This window comes from Patagioenas fasciata, chromosome 2, assembly GCF_037038585.1.
Source record: "Patagioenas fasciata isolate bPatFas1 chromosome 2, bPatFas1.hap1, whole genome shotgun sequence".
In the NCBI taxonomy this organism is placed as follows: domain Eukaryota; kingdom Metazoa; phylum Chordata; class Aves; order Columbiformes; family Columbidae; genus Patagioenas; species Patagioenas fasciata.
The window spans coordinates 118780648-118808528 of NC_092521.1; the positions used below are offsets into that span (position 1 = coordinate 118780648).

Consider the following 27881-nt stretch of genomic DNA (forward strand, 5'->3'; position numbering starts at 1 on the left):
GTGATGAGTACATTGATTTCAGGCTGGCCTGGACATATATATACACATAGCAGCTCCTAGCTTTCTTGGAGTAAAAATTGAGTATACTAGCATTTATTCCAGGTTTACATGCCCACTGAAGCTCAGATATTGCCTTTGGCTGTAGAACGTAGTGGTTTCTTTAAGAAGCAGTGCAATAAATAGGAGAGAGATGTTGCTTGTTTTGGTTTTTTCTTGGTGTGGATGAGAGCAAACTCCAGTCTAGTTTAGCCAAGGCAATGGGCACTTTTAAGACAAACTCTGGACATACTCAAGCTGGTAGATATTTGTTTAAGTACTCCAAGATTTTTGGAGGTCAAGTATAATGGTCTAAATTCACCTCTCTTGATATAAACCTTACTTATCTTACTTACTCTGCTATTTCTGGCACTGGAACACTAGTTCCTCTATGAAGTAAAACACAATATATAGCCTCATACTCAACATATAATATCATATAAAAGAAGTTAGGCAAGCTCATTCTGTGTGCCCATATATGTGCTCTATGGTATAATCTAAGGTGAATATGTGTTGTATCCAATATATTGCAAATCTGAAACAAAGCTACAAGCCTTGTATCTTGAAATAGTTTACTTTGGGTGTTGACTAATGCATCTCAATTAGGTTCCTATAGTAAAACCAGGAATAACGCCCTTCTGTGAATTCAGTGTTAGTACAGGAACCCAGACATCACTTTTTGACACAATAGCCAGGGTCCAACAAACAGTCAGGAGTCTAGGTCGAAACTGTGGTGCTTGAATGGAGAATATTTCCCTCCTGACAGGATGCCTGCATAATGTTATTAAGAATTCTGGATCTATCGTTGTAAAAGAAATCATTGAATTTACAGTCTGTTAATGCCATAATCACTAGCCTCATGTTTGATCACTCCACAGCCCTTTTGAAGAGAGATTTTTAGTTCTCTAATGGCTCTGGGGCTTACAGCAGAGCATCATTTGCATTGAATGTCATGCTTACGTAATTCAAAAGCTTGTTTTGTTGGAGTTGAAAAAGACTGCTCAGAAGAGAAGTAACTGAAAATGACAGTCTATTCCTGAAGACATCAGCCCATGCGAATATTTTATTACCATATCTTTCTCTAAAAAGCAGATTTATCTCTTTTTTTTTTTTTACACTGCTGAAGATGAGACTAAAATGGAAAATGCAAAAGCATTAAATCAGTATTAAATAATTTACAGCCTTACTTGCTACAGCATCCATCTTAGTTGGGAGGGAAAGTGAATTGTTTTACCATCATTTGTGTTCAAAGTGCTTCCTTGCATAAATATAACAGAGAAAAAAAATAACAATAAAGGCTTAAATACTGCCACGAGGAGAGGGGATTGTACACAATATTGGCTTTGACAACTTTATATGAATTATCATAATCTTCATGCAGAGCTGTCGTGTGCTTAAAAATACTGGCGGTGCTTTGAGGAAGTGGGAGCTACATCTGGTGGGCACCTACGTGGTCACAGGTGATAACCCCTTTCCTTATCTTGTTGGCAGCGGCTGAGGAGTGGCAGAAGATGGGAGGTGAGCCCTGGCAGCTGATCGAACCAGTCGATGGTTTCCACCCCAGCCAGGTAAAAATCCTGTCCCGGGAGATGGGCAGGAGTGGGTGGGGATGCCAGCACCCACTGCTGCCCCAAGCACACGGTAGGCACACCATAGGTATTCAGGTTTCGGGGATTTCTCTTTTAAAAGAGATGATGGCTTTAGCTCCAGAGCAGATGTCCCTGTTTCAGCCACCTGCACTCTGCTTGAACTCTTGCAAGGTCTTGTGCTGCTTTCTGTCACTCATTGACCAGTACCCTGGACAAACAGGTCTTAAAACACAAAACCAGACCCTTGCTGCGGGAGTTCTGCAGGATCAGGGCAGTGGGGCAGCACTGGGAAAACCCGAGAGGATCCCTCCAGCCAGCCCCTGTCCCTGCCCTGCAGCCTCAGCCTCTGAGGTCCCCAGTAGAACAAAGCTTTCTTTTTGAAGCTATGCATTTAAATTGCTTTATGCTCTGCGGCTACATATTATGAAGTCTTCTCCCACTTGCTTGGCCTCCAAGGACAAGTGGCAGGGGAAGGTTTACAGTCAGAAATAAATGAAAGGGAAGGAGAAGCAGCTGCTCCACTCTAAGTCCTTGCTTGGGTTTGTTAAGTGAGGCAAGGCTGCCCGATTCCCACTGCATTCGCTTTCAAGGTACCTCTTTTCTGACTCTCTCAAATGCTTGGAGAGAGCATGTTCTGCAATCAGCTACAAACCAAGCCAATTGCTTTTTTATACACTAGCTTCAAATTTCAAACACACAGAGTGAAGTAGCAGCCAGTCTTCCCCATACTGCCCTGAGAAAAACTGTGTGAGCTGAAGTATCGCATGGAGCTGAAATCCTTGCATGGAGCCTGTAGCAGCAATGGCTCACCCCAAAGCCAAAGACCACTCCTGTTTCCCATGATTTTCGATCTTGGCTTTTGAAACAAGAATTAGGCTGGGCTAAATTACAAGGGGACAAATTGCAGGAGATGGGTGAGATGAGGAGGCACAGCAACAGCAGCGCTGATTTTCCCCTCTCTGCCAGAGGAATCTACCTGACAGCAGCAGCAGTGGCTGCTCTCCATCCCATATACTTAGCAATGGGGCCAGAAGTTTCTTGCTACCTGCTGCCATGAGGGAAATGTGCTGTCCAAGCAGCCAACTCCACTCCCAACATCCCTGCCCAGAGGTGCACATCTGGAGGACAGCTGGGAGAAGAAGGAGTGACACTCAGTGATGTTCTTGTGGTCCCATGACAAGAGCAGTTTTGAGAAGGGCATTGTGTAGGGCACTGCTGCTTTCCTCTGTGCTCCCAGCTGTGTGCTCTATTCCACCCCAGCACAACCGAGCCGTGCAAGTGAACCCCACCATGCCACCCAGCCACCGGCAGTGCCACTTGGCAGCTCCCCCTGCTCAAAAGCATGGGGTGAATTTGTGGAACATTTTTATGATGCAAGCTAAGACCCTGCATATATTCACTTCCACTCCCCCATCACCAAACAACCCTACACAATGCTGTTTTGCACGCTGAGAAAGAGCAGTCCATGGAGAAATACTTCAAGGTGTGCATTTTAAGCACTGATGGATTCCAACATTTCAGCAGCTTCCCTGTCGACTGTGCTGTCAGTTCAGCCACGGGAGACCAACAGGGAGAAGTCCAAAGGCAAAATACATATTTTAGTTGCTATCTCTTACACCTGTGTCGGTCAGCTGGAGCAGTACAGTGGCTTGCTTAGCCTTGCTGAGTCAAAAGAACCTCCTGTTCAAAGAGGGACTCCTTCATAGCAGAAATTCCTGCCTTGCTACCAAACAGTACCAGCAGATAGCTGCGTGAAAGTATGAACTTGCAGCCTGGGGACATGGAGAAAGTGCATCTGGATTTTTTGCTGCAGGCCTTTTGCAAGGAAGCAATTAGAGAAAACTTGGCAAATGAAATGAGAGTGAAAACAGTGATGAAATGAACCCTGTTCCCAACCCTGCCATCTGGGAAACCTGTGTGATACGAAGGGTCTGGAGTGAAGAAGAAAAGGTCTTTGCATTATATTTATGTCCCACCCTGAGGCTTCTTACAACCCCCAGCCACAGGCCACTGAGGGAGCCAAGCTCAGGGATCACAGCTTTTTGTCCAGGCTCTTGCCCACATCCCGTATCCCACCAGCAGCTGAAACATAGCACAGACCTGAAGGCAGCAAGTGTTTAACTTAGCAAGATCCTACCTAAGACAGAAGAAAATTACAAAAGGGCACTGAAGGGCAGCCGCAAACCTACATGCATCCCCTGGAGTGCTGAGCTGCAGGACTCAGCCAAGCGCTGCCATATTTCACTCCCTGGGGACCTGGCATCCTGCAGCGGTTCTGATCTCCCCCTCCTGCTGTTAGGATGACGTTAATGCTTTTATAGGTACATTTTCCCTTACAGTCAAGGTGCCAGCTGTAGATATGTCTCACTTCAAGTGAGTTATTGCCCTTCTAGGATTTATTAATTAGCCTTATCCAAACATCCACCGTTTTAAATCCATTTTTGTTCTCCTGCTAGTATACAGATGTCTGTTATCAACATACCACTGTTTGAACTGAGCCATAGCACTCTGTTCTGAAAGCATGGCTCTCTTAAAAAGAAGGGGAAGTGTGAGCAGAGGGTGATATTTAAGCGGATGCTTGAGAGAGATGATAAGCAATTCACTCCCTCCTCATAGTAGTTTTATTTAAAGTTTTACTTTATCCTGACGTGAATGCCTCTGGCCAGGTACAGTTTTTATACCATCTAGAGTTGCCTACTGGGAGAGGATTGATGCTGTGTGGCTCATCAAGTGAATGGGGCTCTTACTTCAATCTCTGCAGCTCTTCCCCTTGCCTTACCTACAGCTTGACTAATAAACAGGATGGATAAGACCTAGCCTGGGCATTTATACTGAATTTTCTCTCTGAAGATCTCAAAGCACTTGACAAATATTCACACATTTTTGAACTGAGAAGCACTCCAAGGAAAATATAAACATTTTAGCCCTTTCCTTCAGATACAGGGAAACCTTGGAGTCTGGGATACTAGAACCACAGTGCCCCTCTCTGCCAAGAGAAAGCTGGAAAGGTACCAGGATCCTTAGTCATTATGATACAGCAGTGGGCAGGATAAGCTGGGATCTGGGATCTGCCCCTGGATTTCACCTGCTGTTTATCTGCTCTTTAATTAAAAAAAACCCAATCTGCTGGCATAAACCTTGCAGAAGCAGGTGTCAGCATGGATATACAGTAGTCCATCTATGCAGGACAGTTGTGGAAGGGAATTGAATCTCCCTAACAGTTGTGCACTTAGCATTGCAAAGACAAGGAAAAGAAAAAAAAGGCAAAACTTGCCTTGTCCCATTAGAGCTATTCTGTTTTTTTCATGCATTGGAAAAAAGTCTAGGCTGGGACACTCTTGAAGGAAAAACTAGCCCTTATAGTCTGCACTCTAGGCAGTATTTTATGTTTAAAAACCCTTGAAAGAAGGGATAAACATCAAGTACTCATTTGCTTAGCCAGGCCCAGAGCTGTATTCTCTTACTGCAAATTTCTTGGGGGAGAAGGGAGTTCCCTGCATGTTTTTATTAAGTTGCAAAACAGAAGGCTGCAAAGCTAAAATTTGGCTCCATGAGTTTGTTTTCCAGAACACCCAGCTCAGGACATAGGTGGAAAAAAAATTCACACCATTTTCTTTTGACACTTAAAAGCAAAATGTATCACTCAGTCCTACTAAGTTCCCTCTAGAGCTTTGTCTGGATACACAGTTCCCCAAAACCCATCTCAGTTGTCTTCAGTTGAAATCTGACTTCTTCTGTTATGATGGAAGCCTAGGGACTTCTTTTTCACCACCTCTCCCATACTATGAAATCTCACAGTGAATTGTTCTGAGTGCCAGATGGCTTCAAGGTCATCACTTCTCTCTAGAACAGCTGATTGCTCTGTTTGGATGACAAGACCATGCACTTCTGTGATAAGTAAGGAGGATGGTCAGCAGAACTGCTGCTTTGGTCTTCTGAAGGGCAGACTGTTTAGGAGGCTGGTTGGCAGGGTCCCTTGGGTGGCAGTCCTGAAGGGCAAAGGAGCCCAGGAAGGCTGGTCACTCTTTAAGAAGGAAATCTTAGAGGCACAGGAGCAGGCTGTCCCCGTGTGCCAAAAGATAAGCTGGTCGGAAGAAGACCATCCTGGCTGAATAGAAAGCTGCAGCTGGAACTTGGGGATAAAAGGATAACTTATAAGCTTTGGAGGAAGGAGCAGGCTACTCAAGAGGAATACAAAGATGCTGTGAAGTTATGCAGGGAGAAAATTGGAGGGCCAAAGCTCAACTAGAGCTGAGCCTGGCTACTGCTGTAAAAGGCAAGAAAAAGTTTTTTTAATAAATACATTGGCAACAAAAGGAGGGCTAAGGAGGATCTTTACCCTCTGGTGGATGTGGGGAGAACACTGTGACAGAGGATGAGGGAAAGACTGAGGTACTAAGTGCCTTCTTTACTTCAGTCTTTAACAGTAAGAGCAGTTGTTCTCAGGATACCCACCCCCTGAGCTGGAAGACATGGACAGGAAGCAGAATGAAGCCCCAATAATCCAAGGGGAAACGGTTAGTGACCTGCTAAACCACCTAGACACACAAGTCCATGGGATGGATGGGATCCATCCAAGGGTTCCGAGAGAGCTGGTGGAGGTGCTCAGTAAGCCACTTTTAATCACTTATCAGCAGTCCTGACTAAATGGGGAGGTCACAGCTGACTGGAAGCTGGCAAATGTGATGCCCATGTACAAGAAGGGCCAGAAGCAGGATCTGGAAAATTACAGACCTGTGAGTCTGACCTCAGTGCCAGGGAGGGTCATGGAAGAGATCATCCTGAGTGCCATCACACAGAACATATGAGACAACCAATTGATGAGTCTCAGTCAGCATGGGATTATGAAAGGCAGGTCCTGCTTGAGCAACGTGACCTCCTCTATGACCAGGTGACCCACTTAGTAGATGAGAGAAAGGCTGTGGATTCTGTATACCTAGACTTTAGTAAAGCCTTTGACACCATATCCCACAACATTCCCCTGGAGAAGCTGACAGCTCATGGCTTGGACGAGCACACTCTTCGATGGATAAAGACCTGTCTGGCTGTCCGGGCCTAAAGAGCTGTTGTGAACTGAGTCAAATCCAGCTGATGGCCAGTCATGAGTGGTGTTCCCCAGGGCTCAGTATTTGGGCCAGTTCAGTTTAATCCCTTTACCAATGATTTGGATGAGCAGATTGAGTGACCCTGAGTAAGTTTGCAAATGACATCAAGTTGAGTAGGAATGTTGATCTACTTGAGGGTAGGAAGGATCTATAGAGGAATCTGGACTGACTGGATTGCTGGGCTGAGGCCAATTGTATGAGGTTTAACGAGGCCAAGTGCTGGGTCATGCACTTGGGTCGCAACAACCCCAGACAGCGCTACAGGCTCAGGGAAGAGCGACTGGAAAGCTGCCTAGCAGAGAGGGAATCTGGGGGTGTTGATTGACAGTCGGCTGAACGTGAGCCAGCAGTGTGCCCAGGTGGCCAAAAAGGCCAACAGCATCCTGGCTTGTATCAGGAATACTGTGGCCAGCAGGACTAAAGAAGTGACTGTGCCACTGTACTCAGCACTGGGGAGGCCCCACCTCAAATCCTGTGTTCACTTTTGGGCCCCTCATAACAAGAAAGACATTGAGGTGCTGGAGCAAGTTCAGAAAAGGACAACAAAGCTGGTGAAGGATCTGGAGCACAAGTCTTATGAGAAGTGGTTGAGGGAACTGGAGCTGTTTAGCATGGAGAAAAGGAGGCTGAGAGGAGACCTTATCACTGTCTACAACTACCTGAAAGAAGGTTGTAGCATGGAGGGTGTTGGTCTCTTCTCCTGAGTAGCAAGTGATAGGACAAGAGGAAATGGCCTTGAGTTGCACCAGGGGAGATTTAGATTGGATATTAGGAAAAATTTCTTCACAGAAAGGGTTGTGAAGCATTGGAACAGGCTGCCCAGGGAAGTGGTGGAGTCACCATCCCTGGAGCTGTTTATAAGACGAGGTTCTTAGGGACATGGTTTAGTGCTAGAGTTAGGTTATGGATGTACTTGATGATCTTGAGGGTCTCTTCCAACCAAAATGACTCTATGATTCTATGATTTCAACTGGATCCTGCATAAATGGCTTCATTTCTTGCTTTTATGAAGTTACCAGAGAGAATGCAAAAGCCCTGAGCATCAAAAACTGGAACCTGAGACACCTGAAAAATTCTTAATGACTATGTACAGCCAGATAAGCACAGCTTGAGCATGATTAGATTCTCCTTTTTCTCTTTCCTTAAGACACAGCAAAGCACAATCCAGGCAGGAAAAATAAAACCACAAAGAGAGAGGAAAAAAACTGAAGTGATGCATATCAAATCAGCTGGTTATTTACACTTTGCTCAGAGACATACCCATTGCCAGATTGGTGCAGAAAGAGGAAAGCGATAGCCAGAAGCTGCTGAAAAACACAGCCGCCTCCCAGTTTTGATCACTTAGGGCTCTATGAGGAATAGGTAATATTTCCTTTAAAATACTGGTTATGGGTTGTCGTCCTCACAAAAAAATTAATTGCAAAAATGTATGAATTGTAGCGGGCCTCAAAGCACAGGAACTTTGGAATTTAAAAAAGACCTACAAGAAAAGTGATTTCTAGAATCAAGAACATTTCTATGTGCCATGCTACTAATCTAAAGTAAATTACCAAAACCGCTAGGACCACATTAAGTGATGTCTGAGCTGGACCTACGTAGTTTAGGGCAGTCTAAGCACATATGCCTAAAATTCCAGTCAACAGTAGAGACATTGTAGAGCATACTTCCAGCAATACTTTTGTAGAGGGTGCACCATGCAAAGGTAGTATGACTTTTTAAACAAAAAAACAAACAAACTCTGGCAAAAAAACCAGATGAAACTTAGGGACTTGTAAAGAAGATTTGGAGATGATCATGCCAGAATGGACCACTCTGAAAGAGATCAGTCTCAGTCCTCTGGCAGCCATAGGATGTCCCAGAAAAATCCACATTTTGTAACATTAGAAATTTTGACCAGGGGAAAACAACCTATTGTTGCACAATCTCCCCATCCCTCTCACCCCCAATTCCTCCAATAGCTTAGCGAGACCTCGAGTGATCAGAGTCTAAGAGCTTCCACCTCACAAACGTGTCTCTTTGTATATTAGCTCTGAATAAAATAATTTTTTTGTCTTCTGGCCCATCATTTGAGCTTCTTTCAAAAAGCACAGGATTTAAAAAGAAGTGCACAACAGTTCTCCAAAGGCTCCAGTCTGTCCCAAACTCTGAAACATCAGTATTCAAATAGTTTGATTCCATAAAGCCATCTTGGCCCTGAATAAAAAAGCTTTGTTAGCCTTGTTTAAGCCTCAAAATTATAATCCATGTCAGAGCGAGTTTTAGGATTAAAAGTGTTGTTGCTGTATAGCAGAATATAATTGTGGGTCAGAAATTGAAACAAAAATGCATTAGCAGGATGTGTAAACTTGGTTAAAGGAGAATTGGGCTGTTCTCTCTTCCCTGTTCTCCTGCCTTAAATGTTTTCCATTCCCTTTCCATTATATCCATCCGTGATATGACGGATGCAATTTCTCTTCGGTGCTTACCTTCTATGTCAAAGCTAGAGTGGTTCTGATAGCAAGGAGAAAAGCTATTTTACCACTTCTGTAGGTCTTATGGAAAAAAGCTCTGAAGACAACCAGCAGCAGGAGCAAGCTTAGAGCATCAGAGCTGGGTGGTTTTGAACATAGATATAATTGGGCCTCTTTTTCCTCAACACCCGTGGTTTCCTTGTAGGACAGCAGACAGAATATTTATTAGAAGTATCAGCAGCATTCGAGAGCATGAGTTACTTTGGGTTTGCCAGAGTTTTATGGATTGTATCTAAGTGATGCTTTTGAAACACTTTCAAAATTTTTTTTTTTGGTTGGTTGGTTTGGTTTGGTTTTTGGTGGAGGTGGGGGTGTGTGAAAATCAGACTCTAGGGCTTTTGAATACAAGTTTATGGACCAGGCATCAGCAAGTGGTTGCAGACTATAAGTGGATGAAATCCCTGGTCAGGGAGGTGCAGATATATGGTCCTTGTCTTATTTTTACTGTTCAGAATGATTTTCATCCATTGAAGCAACTGGGTGCAATATTTTCTTTGGTTAGAGGTTACAGTCCATCAAGCGGCCATACAGGGGAGTCTTCTTTCTGTTGGAGTCTCCTAAGTGCTGGCATGAAACAACTACTTTATAGGGGCACAAGAAGTTGATGGTATTTGTGCTGTTTGCAGATTGCTGGAGCCCTCGGAACAAGCATTACCTGGCAGAAGGCGTTACGTGAATGGCCTCAAGTGCTTGGAAAGGAGAATCCATTCAACGAGCAGATTGAAGCTATATTCAAAGATCAAGGTGGACACTGACTTCCATGCTGCTAGAACCCTGACATGGTTTATGGTGATGCTTCCCAGTGCATTCCACAAAACAAGATGATTAAAGACACACACAAAAAAAGGGGAGGGCAAGTTATCAGAGCCAGTAGCAGTGGACATAACACAACAGCATTCTTTTCAGCTTGTAACTCACATGCACAAATAGGCTATGCTTTTTCTGTGGAGCTACGAAAATAAAAATCAAAGGATACCTGCTAGTTAGGCCATTTATTGTACTGGTTTGCAAATCTGTATGATTGTTTTTTTCCATACATAGTAAACTCCAAGCCCCATCTTTTTGTTTGTTTGTTTTTTCTTTCCCCTGCAGAACATTATTTTTGGGCTTTCAGTTTGTACTGTTTCAACAGTTAATCTGATCTCAAGGGAGTGTGGGGGAACCCCAAACTCATGATGTTGCTATAAATTGTCTGTATGCAATTGCCCTGACTGTCAATACATTATTTAGCTGCTATTTGCTTATTAAAATGTGCCAGGCATAACAAGCATTCTGATTTGCCTGGCACCATTAGTGCAGGCTGACTGAACACTTTGCTGAGTTCTCTTCCCCCCATTAATAAGACAGTAACTTGACAAACCTACATGTATTTAAAACAGGTTGCTTTTTCAAGCTTTAGTATATCTTTACTCTTTTGCTTCCTCATGATATGCCCAGTCCTGTGTCTTTCACAGGCATGACCTAAGGAATCACTGAAGATACTGGGCAGCTCTTACCTGCTGTGCTTCATACACAGACTTGAAGGTTGAGAATTACTAGTAGGTTTTTTTTTCTCCAACTTATCCAATGCCCTTAGCAAAACAGATGAATAAATTAATAAATACATATAGACAGCTCTACCCCACTTGCAGCCCTGCCAAAGGGATCAGACAGCATAAAATGTCACTAATTATATGTGGAAAAAAATCTAGTAAATAGAAAGTGTTGGCAAGATATAGCTAAACCCTGTCGAAATTAGCCAAAGCTCAGGTAGATTTGCTCTGCTGTTTGTTCAGAACATGTTCTCTGTGTCTGGCTGGGTCACCCATGTACCAGCTCCTGGGCTGTGGTCCAAGCTGAAGGTGATGGCCTGGCCATGTATGGACCTCACCACACTGGCCATGGCCTCAGGAGATGCATCTGCTCAGTATTTTGAAAAGGCAGAGGGTAACCTGGCAAATACTATTTCGACTAAAGCACATATTATTTCTACCCTAGAGTCTCTTCCTTTTTTTTTAAAGTACAGTCAGTGCTGCAACTTTTATTAAGATAGAAATTCCTTTGGGACAACTGCTAACGTTTAAGGAAATACTCAAGTCACCTACTTCAGGAAACCAAAAGGGAATACGTTCCTTAATTGAATGATACTTACTAATAAGGCCCAATTCATTCAAGGCATTTAGATGTTACCAAAATACTCAGCCTCCCAAGAAACAGTTTCAGCTCCATAGAGGCATGTCTAAGGAAGACTATTTAGTATTAAAAGTAGGAAATCCATGTGCTTTCTACACAAACTATCTCCACCAAACAGCATAAAATTCGATGCACATTGGCCAGGTAGAACACCTTCTAAATATTCATTACTTACACAGGCTTCCTATCTTTCATTAAAAAACAGTACAAGGACAGAGACAAATGCATCCATGTGGTTTTACTATAGACCAAGTACAGCAAAGACAATAATTATAGAATATCAGATAATTTCCTTTACACCAAAATACAGAAATGCAGCAGTTAAAAGGGGGAAGGGAACAGTACATATTTAGAAGCCAAAATTTCAGCCAATCTCATTGCAAATTGTTGTATTTCATTTGAGTTTGGGATTTAATAATGACAAGTAGGAGTTTTACAAGCTAGTAACACTGAAACTTCCTCAGTTAAAATAAGCTTCATTGCCCAGAGCAAAGCATTTTCCATTTATAGATTTTCTTATCAGCAAACATCTTGAATTTTTGAGCAACAGAGAAAAACTTCCTTATAAAATTAGACCAGCAACTTCTCAAAGACGACCTGAGACCCCCATACCTGAATCCTAAAGCAAAGCTCTCAGATTTGCCCAGTACAACTGCCCTGTGCTTGATCAGGGAACTCTGAGGGACTTCATGAAATGGGCTTGTCCCTGGCTGAAGGAGTGCTAACCAAACCATGTGTCCTCCTCCCTGAAGCAAGCTCCACAGCTCAGAATTAGGCTGTGTAAGAAACTTGATTTGTAATTAATGCAGTAACTATTTGCATAAAAGGATGGATTTGGGGCCTTTTAAGGCATAAGCTTTTACAACCACTGTGCCTCTCCATTCTTTCAAGGAATGCCAAAACCAGCTGAAGATTTTTACCTCAACCACCAATCACTTACCAGTACCATTCTAAAAATAAATGTGTTATATTTAAACAAATGCTTTTGAAAGTGTTTATTTATCCTAACAAACTGTGTCTCCTAGTCTACTCCATTAGTTTAACTGTCTCCTGGCACTTAGATGGGTTGAAATTGACAAACACATGAGGAAGAGAAATAAACAGAAAAGAAAAAAACCCAATTATTTTGGAAAGCCAGGTATAGTTCAATGAAATTCAAGCTGTATAGTAGTACAGATCAAGAAGAAACAGTCTATGAAGGTGCTTTTGGGAGCCAAGTTAGAGCACATGATTACAGGGGGGGGATTATGTCCTTGGGTAGTTCTAGCACACTGCAAATGGGAAGGGGTTTTTTGATCTTGTTGTGTTCATAAACTGTTTTGCGAGAACTTGAAGCTTTGTTTGAAATCACACGGTAGCAACTGTTTTTGAGATGCACAACATCTACAGCTACCTGAAGCTATTGGAGTCTGGCCTCTTCCAAAAATATCTGTTACAAATGTGAAAAAAATAACCCTGAGAATTTAAAGCTTTCACCACTTAGTGATATGTTTCATGGAATCACAGAATGGCTGGGGTTGGAAGGGACCTCTGGAGATCACCTAGTCCAACCCACCTGCTAAAGCAGGTTCACCCAGAGCAGATCACACAGGAATGTGTTTGAGTAGGTTTTGAATGTCTCCAGAGAAGGAGACTCCACAGCCTCTCTGGGCAGCCTGTTTCAGTGCTCTGCAACCCTCAGAGAAGTTTTTCCTCATATCCAGATGAAATATCTAATTTTCTAATGTTTATATCTGAAGGTTTTCAAACCCTGCAGTCTTATTTGGTATGATACTTTCACCCACAGCAAGATATTCTTTGCAAGATGCGCAGGATTCTGTTTAGCAAGTTTTACAGTATCTCTGCTGCTAGCACTGATCAAAGTTCTAATACACCAGCTGCCAAAAGCCTGTCGTGAGTCTTGCCCCACACAACACTGTTTTCCTTGCTCCCTTGTGCCTGTCTTGGAATGCTCAGGAAGCAAACTACCCCCACCAAGATTTTTGAAAAATTTTCCAGAGCTCACCCTTTAAAAAAAGGCAGGGAAGCAGGGAAGGGAGGAGGCATACCCCAGTGCAAGTGAGTAAAGCTGTAAATGCACGCCACATGCTAAGCCAGAGTCACGTGCTTCAGCTTGCTCAGTAGCACACATCACCATCACTGACAGCTTGTGCCTACAACTCACCATCTAGGTCAGCTTTTCTAATGTACATCATCTGTCACACTTATTACCTTTCCTTCATGAGGACAATTTTTCATCTTGGGTAATGAAAAAACAAATTAGTTTCTGCAATGGATAATAGCCTAATTACCTTAAATAAAAGTATGTCATGACCTTAGATCAGTTCCATTCCTAACACCTTCATAATACTATATTTAATGATTTTTAGTAACAGCTGCTTGAAAGTTTAAGTAGACAGCATGTTGTGTATCCACAGATGAAATGTCCCACTCTCCATGTTGTATTGCTACTCTGCTGCCCTGTTTCTATCACAAAAGAACCATCTCTCCTCTCAAACCTGATGAACTGTTGGCCTCTAGCAGTCTCTACATTCAGATACCATGAACTGGTTGGAATGTAACTGCCCATGGACCATCTGGCCTCCCACTACAAAATTTGGTGCTAGCTACCCCCAAAGCATCATGTTATCTTCCCAATTCAAGTGGTATTTTGGAATAAACATACTGAATAGAATCCTTTTTTTAAACAAGGTGTGGAGTGCAGCTGTTCTCCTTCAGCCTACAAACTCTTATAAAATCTCAAATGCATAGATGACATTATGAAAAAAAAGCAGAAAGTTTTATGCTTTATTTTAAATGAATAAAATAAATCAATACATAGACTGAAAATATTTAAAGATGTCAGAAAAAGAAAACCAGACAAAAGCAAGTACAAAAGTGGCAGCATGAAAACAGTATAATCTAACAGAATTTAGTGTTTCAAGTGTGAATATATAACAGCAATAGCGATTTTAAGTATTCCACTATTGCATTCACAACAGTGAAATAATGAGATGGTATTTCACTAAAAAGCTGTGAAAATTGCGAGTTTTAACTGTGAAGTTTTGCTATTTTAATGATGGGTCTGAAGTACTATTTTTATCTGCATTTATGGACAAGTCTGTGAGGGGGAGGAAGATCCATACTTTTAGCCAGCAGAGTATTAGTTGGTACATAGCAGCTTTGTAGTGTCTTACCAAAAAAAAAAAAAAGTTTTATAACCTATTCCTTATTCTCATGAGGAGAATCCTAGCTTGTACAAACCATAAATCTCAGGAAATACTGACATATAAAACCCTAAAACTAATTTTTTTCTGTTTGTGTTTTTATTTTTACCATATAGCCATCCTAACAAAAATATTCGAGACCTTTCATTTCCATCAAAGTGCAATATACTACATACATAATTCCACATCTGTAAACGACATAGGATACATGCCATTCACTTATCCATACCAGTTTCGTACAAGAAATTGCAAAAGAAATATGAATATGTTGTGCATGTCTTTTGTTCTGACCACAAGGACACTGCAAGCAAGAAATACCTATAATGCATATTGTAAAGTTTACTAGTAACTTCTATGCCTGATCATTACAAAAAACCTGACAAACCCTCCAATATTAAGTCTTGTGCTTCAGCACCATCGTTGTTAGAGAACTCTGAGCTACTGTTTCCTCCAGGGAGCTGGGTTATCTAGTAAGCTTGTTTTTTCACTAGCTTGCCCCCACTTCCTGCCCTTAGGTGTGATTTCCTGCAATAATTTAATTGTTTAAAGAAGAGAATGTACTTAGCTAAAAGAGACTTCCAAAAAAGGAGTTACATAAATATTTAGCACATTTAGAAACAACTAATTACTTCCTACCACACTCAAAAGCTAGGAAGTAAAAAAGTTTTAAAATTCTTAAAGTGAAATAAAAATACTGCATAACATAGTCCTGTATAATGTTAAATACTCTCTCAAATTTAAAGCGTAAGTGACTCAGAGGAATTCCCATATTTCCATTTAAGTTTTTTTTTTGTGTAGTTCATGCTGTTTTTTCCATACATGTTTTCTTCTTATTTCCCTTCCAGAGTTTAAAGCTTTCCAATAGGTTTGTAGCAGGCATCAGGCTGCCACATGCGAAGGTCAATGAGGACTTGGTTGAGCTTTTGCATCCAAAGGTTACGCTCTTCTTTAGTATCAGCAGACAGCCAGTTCCTAAAATGCAAAGAACTCAATGGAGGAGATGCATCTTTCTCCACCTCTGCTTAGGTATTCTGAAAAATGTCAAGTCAACCATATATGGAAACCCAACTAGTAGTGGAAAAAACAAAGCTAAATATTCCCCAATCTGCTATCAAGCTACCTGGCATTTCCATTTCTAGAAAAGTTGAGTTCTTTGTCCTCAGAAGACTGAAATGGGACAGCAAGACAAAAAAGGAAGAAAAGTGAACCAAAGAGTTCACACGTCATCCCAAAGTCTTAGCATTTAAGAGAGCTTTGCATTGGCACAAAGTTGTAAAGCTCCTACATTTTTAAAGCTATCACTTGAGGCGAAACACCCCTCCCACACACATCCCATAACTCTCCCACACCACCTTCAAGATTTTATCCACTCACTTTGTAACACAGAGTGTGTCTCTGCACTGGCTGACAAGAGTCTCTCTGTCATCTTCTCTCTGAGGACGGACAGTTATTAGTTCAAAAGTGTTGGGACGGGCACAGAACTCTCTATTGGCAGGTTCGATCCGATGATTAGTGCAGTTGGCCAAATTTATCCGTCCCAAAGGATGCTGAAAGTGAAGTTAGTTCATCAGTCAAGAATACTGAAATCAAGTGTAACTCTGAACAACATATGCTTTGGCAGTTTTTGCCATATTAAGTGAACCCCCCTCAAATCTATTTTCTATAGAAAAAGAGATTCCACCTTTTGCATTTAAGAACCATGGTTGAAGCAATATAATACAGACAATGGACCATGTCCTGCCCAGCTACATACAATACAGCTAAGAAATCCTTACCAAAGGCCTAGGTTCTAGACAGATATAGCCCTCCTTTTGTTTATTGCTTAAAAAAGAAAGCAGCTTTTTAACTGTCAGATTCAAGAAAACTTAATAAAATTCAAATTGATAGAGTAAAGCTTGTCAAAGCCTACAGAAAACAAGCACTTTAGGAATGCTTGCATCATTCTTGTCAAAACTTATAAGCATATAGATTCATCTTCAAACATGCAACTAAGGCATCTAAGTGCCACATCCAGTTGCTTTAGCTCCCTCTACAGTCAATAGCTGGCCCCTTCAAAGAGCATTTCACATTTCACAGCAGTTCTCTCTTTCTGCTGACTATAGACAGAGGCTCAGCTGTGTGCCTAAAGTTAGTTACAGCCCTTGGCTCCGTTTCTTCACACCTACAGAATCCTTCATCAGGGAAACATCACAGGCTGCTCTTGGCTTGGAGAAGAGTTTGCTATTTATTGGGCATGTTCACCATTCCATAGATAGTCAAAATAACCTAAGTTACAGGAAAAAGAATAGTTCTATTTCAAGAACATTAAGAAAAAGGTTATATGTTGCTGATATGTGTACAGCCATGGGAAATTTATTTTAAAAAGACATTCCACAATTTAAAGAACTCATTGCCCAACACTGATATTTCTGAGCTACATCTCTCTTTGCACAGCTGAACAGATATAGTATTGGTAATGGGAAGCATTGAGTAAGGAAAGAGTTTAATATTGCTGTAGATGGTAGTATATCAAAAGAATATAGCTGACCTTGTCTCAGAATGATAGTGAAACAAGTTTAGAAGATTTTCAACAAAAGAATCTGGAAAAAAACCCAAGACTCCAAGGCTTCATTCTTACCACCAAAAGCAGAATAGGAACCCTTTTCTAGCTTAGCTTTTTTTTTTGCCTATCTTCTGTTACAGTAGGCAGAGATTTTTCCCTCTCTGCTGGCTGGGAAAGAAAGAACATTGATATATTTTGGCAATGTCAACTATCAGCATATGGTCCTCCTCTGTTAGCAGGGAAGAAACTAAGCTAAGGCATCTGGGTTTGCATAGAAGGCCCAAAAGGACCAGAGTTTGCCACAGAGTTTGGGAAAGAAAGTGTTCTGCCAACGAATAAGCAAGTGTTTATTGGTAAATTGCTTAAGTGAGTCAGAAAAACTCTTGAAAGCAGTCTTTGAAAGAACCTGGAAATATCTTAGTGCACACTGCAACAGCAGGCTAAGGAGACAAGAAGGTTCACCCCAATGTCAGATGAACTTCTGATTTGTCTCACTAGCCAGACAATAACTGGAGTTTTCCTTGAGAACCATTTAAAAAGCACCAGTTTTAGCTACAACATGGAGCTGCAAGAAAACAATGAGTGCAAATAAGATAGTCCATAATTACAGCTATAGAAGAATCGCCCACTTGCCATATTAACTGTTAAAGTCATTATTTTAGATAAAACTTAGGGCAACTAGATACAGTCTTCTTATTAAACTGCAAAAGGTCAGGTCACTTTCCATTAAATAATGAGTCATTTGACAAATGCAATGGAAAGCCTTAAGACTAAAGGGAAAATTAAATACGATTCTTCCTTCTCTTTTCTCCTTTCCCACTAGATAAAGTAGTCAGATTCTAAGTTTGCACCGATTTAGGTCAGATTTATGAAGACAAGTCTTTTCCATTCCTCAAGGAAATTTTGAGCTTGAGTCCCATGCTTTGAATGTATTTACATGTTTTAAGCCTAAACAGTACTGTTATTAAAACTTAACAGCTAGTTGTGTAAGGTACTACACAACTTTAGAACAGAGGTTTATAAAACAGCATTACCTTTCGTTTTTCATCATCTGGGTATGTCCAGTAAGAGATACAATTTCCAGACAGCACACACCAGCGCCTATGCCATGCTCCAAATCCACTAACATCTTCAAACATAGTCTTAAAAAAAAAAAAAAAAAAGAGTAACATTATACTTTCAGATTCTCTACTATTTTTCTACAAGAATGGTTCTGTAGATACAACCCTTCATAGGAGTAAACATAAGAGAAGGAAAAAATACATAGTGGGAGAAGCTTCTACTAATACAGCACATTTATTTTCCAGATAGCCTAGAAAATGGGCTTATGCTACCAGTCTCAATTTTGCAGCCTTTGCTCAAAATGAACCTACTTCTTTAGATTACCAAATTTTCATCTTGACAGGGGAAGCATTCCTGTTATTTTAAGATAATGGAGTGTTACTTACAGCAAACGCAGGATGAATAGTTCAAAAACCATGTTTACTATAACATAATAAGTTATGATTAGGTATTTAAGCCATCTTTGATTTAGAATTAAGGATTACAAAATGTTTGTCTAATCTACAGGCCACACTCAGGACTTCGGTCAATTTAACAGAAATCAGAAGTTGATTTTTAAATGCTTGTGTTGGCAGTTATTTTACTGGATGTAGGATTATGCCAATTTCAAGCCCCATTTCCTTAGTACAGGAATGGAAAATTTAGTATCTGACTTCTATTCCCTCTTGAACTTGTACAGATTTTTTTTTTCCAATTTTCATGTGTTGTGTTTTTCATGTCCAGAATTCAGATCTTAGTTTTTAATGATGCAGCGAGTTTCTGAACTCTGACATAAAAAAGGAAAAAGAGAAAGACATCAACAGCATTCTTCAGGTTTTACGTATTTTACAGAAGTACACAAAAACATGAGATAGCAACTAACAAGCATGTGAAATGTTTGCATCTAATGAATTCTGTTCAACTTGAATTAAGTGAAGAGGAAGCAGACAGAAATGGCTGCTTGAAAAGAATCTAAAGAAATTACAATTCTGAAAACACCAAAATAACAGCAAACGTTCATGTTTTGCTGAAGTGTTTTCGTAGCACATTTCCTGCCATCTGCTGGACATAATCTCAACAGCTCTATTAGACCCAAGTATCAGCTGCATTTTCTAGGTCTAGTTTGAGAGAGAGAACTGTTCAAAATGTTTCTCAAAAAATACTGTTGCTTCCTTGTAAGTCAATGTCTATTAACATAGTGAGGAAAAAAAAAAAAAAAAAAGAAGTCTTTTTCTAGGGAGAATTTGGCTTTACTAGAGGAAAACACACCCCACCAAGATGTCCTTTAAAAGTTTCTGACAGAGAAACCAGAATCCCATCTCACATCATAGATTATAGCAAGAGAAAATTAATTGAAGTTCAGAAAAATAAATGAACAATGTTTAGAAGAAAAAAAAAGATATACAAATGCCTCAAAAGTTGCTTTAGTTTAGGCAAATTTAGAAGATAAACTAGGAAAGTTTTGAGGTCTGGCTCAGGGTGGGGGGGGGAAATCCAACCAGTTTTAAGTTTCACAATCACTACAAATATATGTGTGAAGTTAAAGTGGCTACATTTAATAGGACCTGTAATTTTCAAGGAAGGAATTTGAAGTGAATATCTTACCAAGAACCCTTTCTCCTCTACAGAAGAGTCCACTTGGCATTTTAACTTTAGATATATATGACCTTCCAAAGGAGACAAAAAGGGAACCTGCAAAAAGCAAAACAATTATTCATTTGATTTTGACATCTCTCAGCTCTATCAGCTGGGGCAAGCCACCTTTGCCAGGGTGTTAGCACCATCTTGTTCTTAGGATCTGCAGCCAGAAAGAAGCAGTCAGTCTCAAGCAGAGAAGTAATAATCACTTTTTGTTTGAAGTTCATTTAGAAGCTTTTCAAGACTTACTTGCTTATTAGTTTGCTCAGGATATATGCACGAACATGCTTTTATATAGAAAAGCAGGCACTTAAAGCATGGTTAAAAACAACATAAGGCAACAGTCCACATCCTGCAAGCTTCTGCCTCACTTTGACATCAAGCTGTTTGGAAAATATCAAAGTGGGCTTAAACAGGATTGGTACTTGCATGCCATAAGCATTTTTGGCAGATACTGATGTAGTGCCTACTCAGATAAATATTTGCATAAAAAAAACTAGAAGGAGAAAAAATAATGAAAGCAGTTCTCAACTCGCACTCGTGGTGTTGAGGTCATTTCTAACAAAAGAGGTTCCCAGCCCTATGTTATACCACGGGAGAAAAAAGAAAAAAAAAAAAAAAGGGCGGCTTAACTGCTGTATCAGAGGTTGGTTGCATGGTTATTCAATATTAAAAGGTTTTGAGGAAGCACGTGCAACAAGCCCTGCCTTTGAATCTCTCCCAATCCCTCCACACATGGCACCCAATTGACAGCTCCCAACACTACTATCAAGAAACCACATCCCTTCTGTTTTTCCCCACAGGGAAGCTAAGAGACAAATTGCTAATTCAGCAAGCAAATTATGATCTGCAGGGCATTCCACACACCATATTTTGCTGCTAATCTGAATATGCAACAATGTAGGAATCTTGAAAAAGAAAATCAGAAACAGTGTTCTGTCTAACAGAAAAAAACAGAAAGGTTGATGGTGCTGCTTAAACGGAAAGAACAAACCACTTGTCAGGGAATAGGCATGCACGAACAATCATGAGGTAACTTTTAGAGCCACAGAATCAATGTCAATCAAAGGGAATTAAATTTTGCTGTTAATTAAGATCAACAAGAGTAACCCTTGGTAGTTAAAAGTATACATCTGTAGGCCTCGGTGAACCCGCAGAACATGAAAATAGATGTTACGGTTAGAAATCGATCACCTTTGAATTGTAGGCACACTGCAGCTTCCTCCCAGACAGGATGCACATGTGCACATGAAGATGATCAAGTAATTTTTCCATGTTAGATCTAATCCAACTAAGACAGCATGCATGGCTTGCTCATGTACTTGGCACTACAGTACAGTACAGTACAGCAAAGTCTCAAGAACCAAGTGGGAGTCTGCATGACCATTTGAAAAGCAAAAACAGTCAAATCTTTGCAGACAACAGAAATAAGTTGCTTCAGTCCTGGATTTTTTTTTTTTTTGGCAAAGACACCTATAAACCTACATGCTACATCAGGGAATGTTGGCTGATATCTTACTAAACCACAATAAATCCATTTCTGAATGAGAGTCTCAAGGAAGTTTGACCACTTCCAGTTTGTGGGTTTTGCATTCCTTTCTAATTTACATCAGGAGAGAAGAATCTACTTTATACATTATGAAGTTTACCAGTAAAGGGCTGTGTGACATTAGTGCAAAAAGGCTGTATAACAAACTGAACATATCAGTTATGCAGAGCCTACACCACCATTGCCAATTACTAAAGCAGGTCTCAAAACACCTTTCTCTACACAAAATGGGAAAATATTACATTCTAGTCAACAATATAACCCTTTCCAAGGCAAGTGGAGTGGAGGTGATGGAAAGAAAGCAATTTATTAAACATGCAACTAGATGAAGAGAAAACTAAAACCCATGACTAGGTTAGCTTGCATTCTGGTGTGATCACTCAGATATCTACCATAAGAAGCTGGCTTTACTGTAATAGAAGATTATCTGTAAAGATACTCAAGACAACTCAGGAATTTTTAAAAAAAATGGTTTCTTAAAAGACTCGATTACAAATAGCAGATGATAGGTACTAAAATTATCACCTGCTTAGTTTTGAGAGAAAACATATGTAGTTATCTAAAACACTTTCTTCTGAGGGATCTGAATAAACTATTAACTAAAAAAACCACTATTTTCAGAGATTAAAGACCTGTTTTTATCTTAAGCATATCAATTTACACAACTTTTAAAGCCAAAAGTATATACACCAAGCAAAATATTTCAATTGCACCTTTGGGTACAAATAAGAACCTCACACTTTATGTGTTTAGTACTTTCTAAACTTTAGTTCTTTATGATCACTTTTTGCTTAAAAATCAAGTCCTAATAGGTCTTGACAGAACAAGGTCTCAATAGAACATAGAACAAGAGATTTACTTTGTGTGATTTTCTTCAATGGCAACAATCTGAGTTAAACCAACATTAAAGCTGCCAATCATTTTTCCCTGGTCCTCTATCAGCCAAGTGGCTGATTCTGTGTTCTGTGCAGTTGATCAAGACATTTGCTCAAATTTCCTGATTTGCAATCTTTAAGAGACACATTGATCTGTTTTGAAGTAAGAAAAACCCTCCTCTAGTGATTGAGGAGGACAAGAGACACATGCTAGTTAAGGAAAAACCCTAGGTGGTCTAAATAAATTTGAGTTCTAGCAGCATGCTTATTGTTGTAAAAGACAGGGAGTAGAATTCTGAAAGTCCTAAAAGGCCCTAACATCTTATGTTAGTAAATTTTTGTAAGCATTTTTTTAGAAGAATAATTTTTTAAAAAATACATTGTGAAAAGGCCATGCAGACATAAGCAACATGCACTAGGAAGCAGTCTTCTGTTTTAAGTTATAAACTAAAGGATCACAGCAACCTTGTCCTGGAACATATAGCCCAACAGTTCTTTTTCCTCCCCTTCAAAATTTATCTAGGGAAAAAAGAAACATGCTCAATGCAATTAGTGTAAAGTTAAGGTTCTTTTTTTTAAAAAAAGAAAAAAAAAAGAAATGGAGAAAGTGATACATAGGTACATTTTGGTCCTTTCTACATACACTGCATACAAAAGGGAAGAAAGAAACTCAAAAAAATCCACTGTGTCAGCAAGTTGTTCCGTATTAGAAATGCATGGGGCAAGTTAAAAAGCAGCTGTTTGATACAGCCACAGGCCAGTACAAAACTGAGTATTTACAGACATGACAACTATTTTTTGTTAAATTGTCTGAAAAAAGGGGAATTCTTATTCATTACTGTTGAAGTTTGCACCTTGAAAATTTTAACCACGTGATGGCTTCCCTGGAATTCTATTTGAACCTTGTGTTTGTGCTACAGTTTACTAGGTCAGTCCAGTGTCCTGTCCTAAAGAGTGAACTAAAACAGTTCAAACCCAAATTCCTGACTATAATGTAAAAGCTGATTCTCACAACTCCAAGAACAAGGGGTTTTTCAGTAACCAAATCATACACAGAATAAGATTTCTATACATAGTTTTGGTCAAGAGGAACATCTATGCTGAAGAACCAAAGCTGGTAATTCGGAAGTTCACAGAGTCAGTAAAACAATCCAAATGTTAAGTTCTGCAAAGTGTTTCAGTAAAGGAGTTTATTTCTATCCATGAAAAGTAAAACTTCTAAAAAGCAAATTGGGATTATTGTGATATTTTGTTTTCAATCTTGTGTACAAACACAAACAATTCTTGTTATCTCATCTCTCATCATAAGCTGTAATTGCAATCACAATAAGACTTAATTAGCCAAGAAGAAAATTTATTCTTACACTGCTGTTTGGATAGACGAAGCTGTAATTTAGTACTACCATAATCTGTAACAACTTTTGAATTAATTTAAGTTAATTTAGGATAGCTGCTGGCATAAACACGTATTAAAATAGCGTTTAGGTGCAAGATACTTAAAGGGTTAGAGATTACAATGAATATAACAACGTGGTTTTTAACTTCTAATAGTAAGAGCCAATAAACATACTCAGTTTAGTCAAGGAACTAATGATATAAAACTCAATAATAGCTCTCTTTCAAAAATACTCAGATAGTTTGCTTATAGAAATTTAATTGGAATATGAAAGGAAACTCATATTCCTAACTATATAAACTCAGTAAATTTAAAGTCCATTAAATGTAGAAAGCTTCAAATACCTCATTATCGTTAAAACACACTAAATGTCTTTTTTAGTGATGACTGCAAGACTGTAAGAGCAACAAAAAATATGAAGACCATGCACAGAGATGTTACCTGCATACATAATTTTTTGTCAGTGGAAGGAAACCAGTAACAAAATGCATTCATTATCTTTGCATAACTATACCTTACACTCAGCTACAGAAAGGTAAGAACATCTGGCATAATAATTTAAGTCTTTTTCTGTTGTATCTGAATTTCATTTCAGTCACATAAAATTAAATATGAATAACAACAACTATACATATTTTAATATGGATATAGGTTTATATATAGGGAGTTTTATGTGTTTCATTTCTAGGATGATAGTTTCACCTGAAAACAGTAAACCCAGCCTCATATTTTTTCTAGTAGTATCTTTGGATCAGCAACCAATAGTTTCCATTACCTTGTCCAATGCAAATTTGACATTTCCTACAGAAGACAGCGACAGCTTGTGGGATCCAACAAGATTGAAATTAGTAGTGCGTACAGCATTAGGGCCACCTGGACTGGACATGGCTGTGGAGAAATAAGTTAAAGACAAGTTGTAACACGGCAATCAGGACTCTGCAAGGCTTAAAAAGGTTTTATTTGTACTACCGTATGTGTGCTCTACTCATTACTCCAGGAGACGCACTCTTTGCAGTGCAATCCAGCAGGACATTCAGACAGGTTCTTACTACACACTCCTCAATAAGTCTTTCAGAAGATGTTTTGAAATATCCACAAACAAGAAGACAAAGCATTTTATTGGTCCCGAATTATCATCTCTTACAAGTATCATTTATTCATTTACTGCTTTAGACAGCAAGTGTACATTATTCATCTTAGCATAAGATGAAGCATGAGGATGGAGCCAGGCTCTTCTCAGTGACAACCAATGATAGGACAAGGGGCAATGGGTATAAACTAGAATGCAGGAGATTCCACTTAAATTTGAGAAGAAACTTCTTCACAGTGAGGGTGACTGAACACTGGAACAGGCTGCCCAAGGAGGTTGTGGAGTCTCCTCCTCTGCAGACATCCAAAACCAGCCTGGATGCCTTCCTGTGGAACCTCATCTAGAAGCTCCTGCTCCAGGAGGGGGATTGGATTAAGTGATCTTTTGAGGTCCCTTCCAATCCCTAACATTTTGTTATTTTACTTACCTGGAGTAAGAAGGGTGCTTTTCTAGAAAGAGAAAGAAAAATAAAAATCTTAGCGGAAAAGTAATTTAAAAAAAACAAACAAACAAAAACAACTTGGGAAGAAAATCTGAATAAACATGTAATAACTCCATGTTTCCAACATCGCATGTTTAGAGTTGTTACCTGTTTTTTGAGCTGATGGATGAAGAGTTTGGCAAGAAGCTGGACAGTTTATAGATTTTTCAAGTAAGGGACACAAAGAGTCTAACACAGGCACAGCCTTATTTAGTGAGAATATGGCCTTTGGAAGCAGTCAAACAGATCTGGTTACAATATTATTCATACTTACAGAGGTAATAGATGTTAATAGTCTCTTTGGAGTAATAACCTACAAAAGAATAGCAGAAAATAAACGTATTTGCTACTGAATTTGTTCACAGTGTGAAAATTATACTGTGAAACTACTGAAGGCTTATCATCTAAATCAATTTTTAACGGATAATAGTTGTTCTTAGAAGTCTTGTTTCTTGTTTGGGGTCACAAGGCCTTAATAAAGCACAAACAGTTGAAATGTGCACCCTATCCAAGCTGAAATATTTGTGTCCAAGGAATCAAGACATTTCCTTTAAAAATAAGCAACTAATGCTTTTGCTTAACACTGGAAAGAAGTGTTGCAATTGATCAATAAAACCTTCAAGACAAATCAGACTGCAGCATCAGGCATATTAAGTGGTGTATTGTAAGTAAAATGAGGAATATTAAGTAAAATAGAGAATAATGGCACTAAATCACTATCAGAGGCACTACACCTAACAAATGAAAGTTTGCAAAGCATAGCATTTTTGCAGAACTAGTAAGATTCCTTTTCCTTCCCCTCCAACATATTTCAGACTCAACCAAGTGCTGCAGGTCCAATCTTCTAATAGCTGCAGAACTCTAGAACCCATCTGTCATTGCAGATGTTCCAAGAAAGAACAAGAAGCGTTAAAGCAAGCAACAGATTGTCTAAGACTATTAGACAGTTGTCCCTGAACACTACAGTCTTTCTAGTGTACCTTCTGTTGAAATACAACATACCGATTTTCAGGTTTCATTTACCTTCGATTTATTTGCCTTTTTCCTTTTTTCAGTGCTTGTAACTTCTTTTCTCTGCACCTGTAAGACAAGAAGGTATTGAGAAAGTACAACACATCATTCTCCCTTATACTTCCTCTTTACAGGAAATAATACGTACCAAACTGTAAACTTCTATATTTATTTCAAAGTCATTTGACACATCGTGCCTAAAAGGAAGGAGAGGGGAAAAATAAGTTAAACACAGACTAAAGAAAACAGTGGGTTTATGTTTTAAGGTTACTTATTACTTCTTCCATCCTTCCACTCCTTAAAACTCTCCAGGGAGCAGCTAGGTTCTACTCAAGAAAAGCTTAGCCACAGTGCTGACAAATAGTTAAACTCTTATTATTAATAGTCACAGTTTGTTCTTGCAGGTCAACTGGGCTGTCTGACATCCTTTCACTTCTACAATAGTAATCTCCAGGGCAAGCAGCGTTGCCATTTTTAATACTTGAGTGTATTACTATAAAGATACTTCCCACAAGAGGGGAGGGCGAGCAAGGGGTAGATAGTGTGCATCTACTGTTTCTCAGAATACATCGTTCAGTCCACCGCTGGCACGTGTATTTCTAGAAACAGATTGTTTTTTGAGTAAATAGTTTTAAGTGAAAGTACCAATTGGGTTGGACTCCAAAAAATGGAGTTTGCTTATTTATTTTCGAAGACTTTTACTAACAAACAGCCATTTGAACTCACAGCATTTTTAGCTAACCTATGAGAGCTGAAGTTTTAGGAGTACTGTTTTTTCCAGACACAAAAAACAAATGGTTATATAAAATGTTAGCTGTTGCAAGAGAGAAAAATACATTGTCTCACGCAGAGGAATCCATCTGTCATTGCAGGTGTTCCAGAAAAGAACAAAAGCAGAAAAAGCAAGAGACAGATTAGTTGATGGATGGTAGGATAACTCTAGATTGCTCTTTTGAGAGAAGTGCATTCCACATGTTCCTTGAAGCAGGAAATACCCATACCACAAGACCTCACCATATTTGTTTGCAGAATATGACATCCTTATATAAAGATTTTAAATATTTTTATGCATCTTCCACCATCAGAGTTGAAACTGGTTCCAAACAGTGTATTTATACTTACATAGTAAATGTCGTAGTAAAAGTAAGAGCATCTCCATTCAAGGAGCTGGCAGTACTTGCTAATGGAGTTGCAACCAAGTTTTCTGATCCAGATCTCAGTATTATTACATAGTAGTAATTTGCTGCTTCTGTAAATACATATCAGATGACTTTGTTAGCCAGACGTGTCCAAGTACCTAAAAACCCTCAAGTCCTGCATTGTCATTAATCACACTTTTGTTTCACCTTACTTAAACACTTGATTACAGTCATGATTTGCTTATAGACTTATTTTTAAAACAAGGTTTTTCCCATATTGTGTCCATGAGTAAGACTGTCTCCACTAGGTTCACAACAACTGCATTACTGCCTGAGGCATCTGAAGCCAGACCTACACTACCCAGTGCATGAGAGGTGAGGAAGAACTTTCAATCAGATTCAGCAGTTAATCTTAGACTCCAGTGCTATTCTCTAGGTATGTCAGCTTAACCACACAGCAGCTTTTGTTACTTCCTATTCTCATCCTTTTTGTTATCCCAT

The 27881-nt window shown here is 39.6% G+C and overlaps 2 protein-coding genes across 4 annotated transcripts in view; one reads left to right on the top strand and one right to left on the bottom strand.

Moving 5' to 3' along the window:
• AOAH (acyloxyacyl hydrolase) overlaps positions 1-12392 on the top strand; it is an 84655-nt gene extending 72263 nt beyond the window's left edge. Inside the window, exons 21-22 of the mRNA XM_065830117.2 lie at positions 1528-1604; positions 9867-12392. Of these exons, the coding sequence (XP_065686189.1) occupies positions 1528-1604; positions 9867-9995 (206 nt within the window). The 3' untranslated portion in view covers positions 9996-12392. The remainder of the gene's footprint in view (positions 1-1527; positions 1605-9866) is intronic.
• A 1786-nt stretch (positions 12393-14178) lies between these two features.
• Positions 14179-27881, bottom strand: part of ANLN (anillin, actin binding protein) — a 28496-nt gene continuing 14793 nt past the window's right edge. For 2 of the 3 annotated variants that reach the window (XM_071804826.1, XM_065830115.2), the window contains 11 exons: positions 27364-27490; positions 26390-26438; positions 26254-26310; positions 25505-25543; positions 25177-25198; positions 24435-24547; positions 22729-22782; positions 19807-19893; positions 18195-18302; positions 15993-16165; positions 14179-15590 (listed from right to left, as the gene is read on the bottom strand). In XM_071804826.1, the coding sequence (XP_071660927.1) occupies positions 15467-15590; positions 15993-16165; positions 18195-18302; positions 19807-19893; positions 22729-22782; positions 24435-24547; positions 25177-25198; positions 25505-25543; positions 26254-26310; positions 26390-26438; positions 27364-27490 (953 nt within the window). In that variant the 3' untranslated portion in view covers positions 14179-15466. The remainder of the gene's footprint in view (positions 15591-15992; positions 16166-18194; positions 18303-19806; positions 19894-22728; positions 22783-24434; positions 24548-25176; positions 25199-25504; positions 25544-26253; positions 26311-26389; positions 26439-27363; positions 27491-27881) is intronic. The other variant, XM_065830116.2, reaches the window with a different exon arrangement.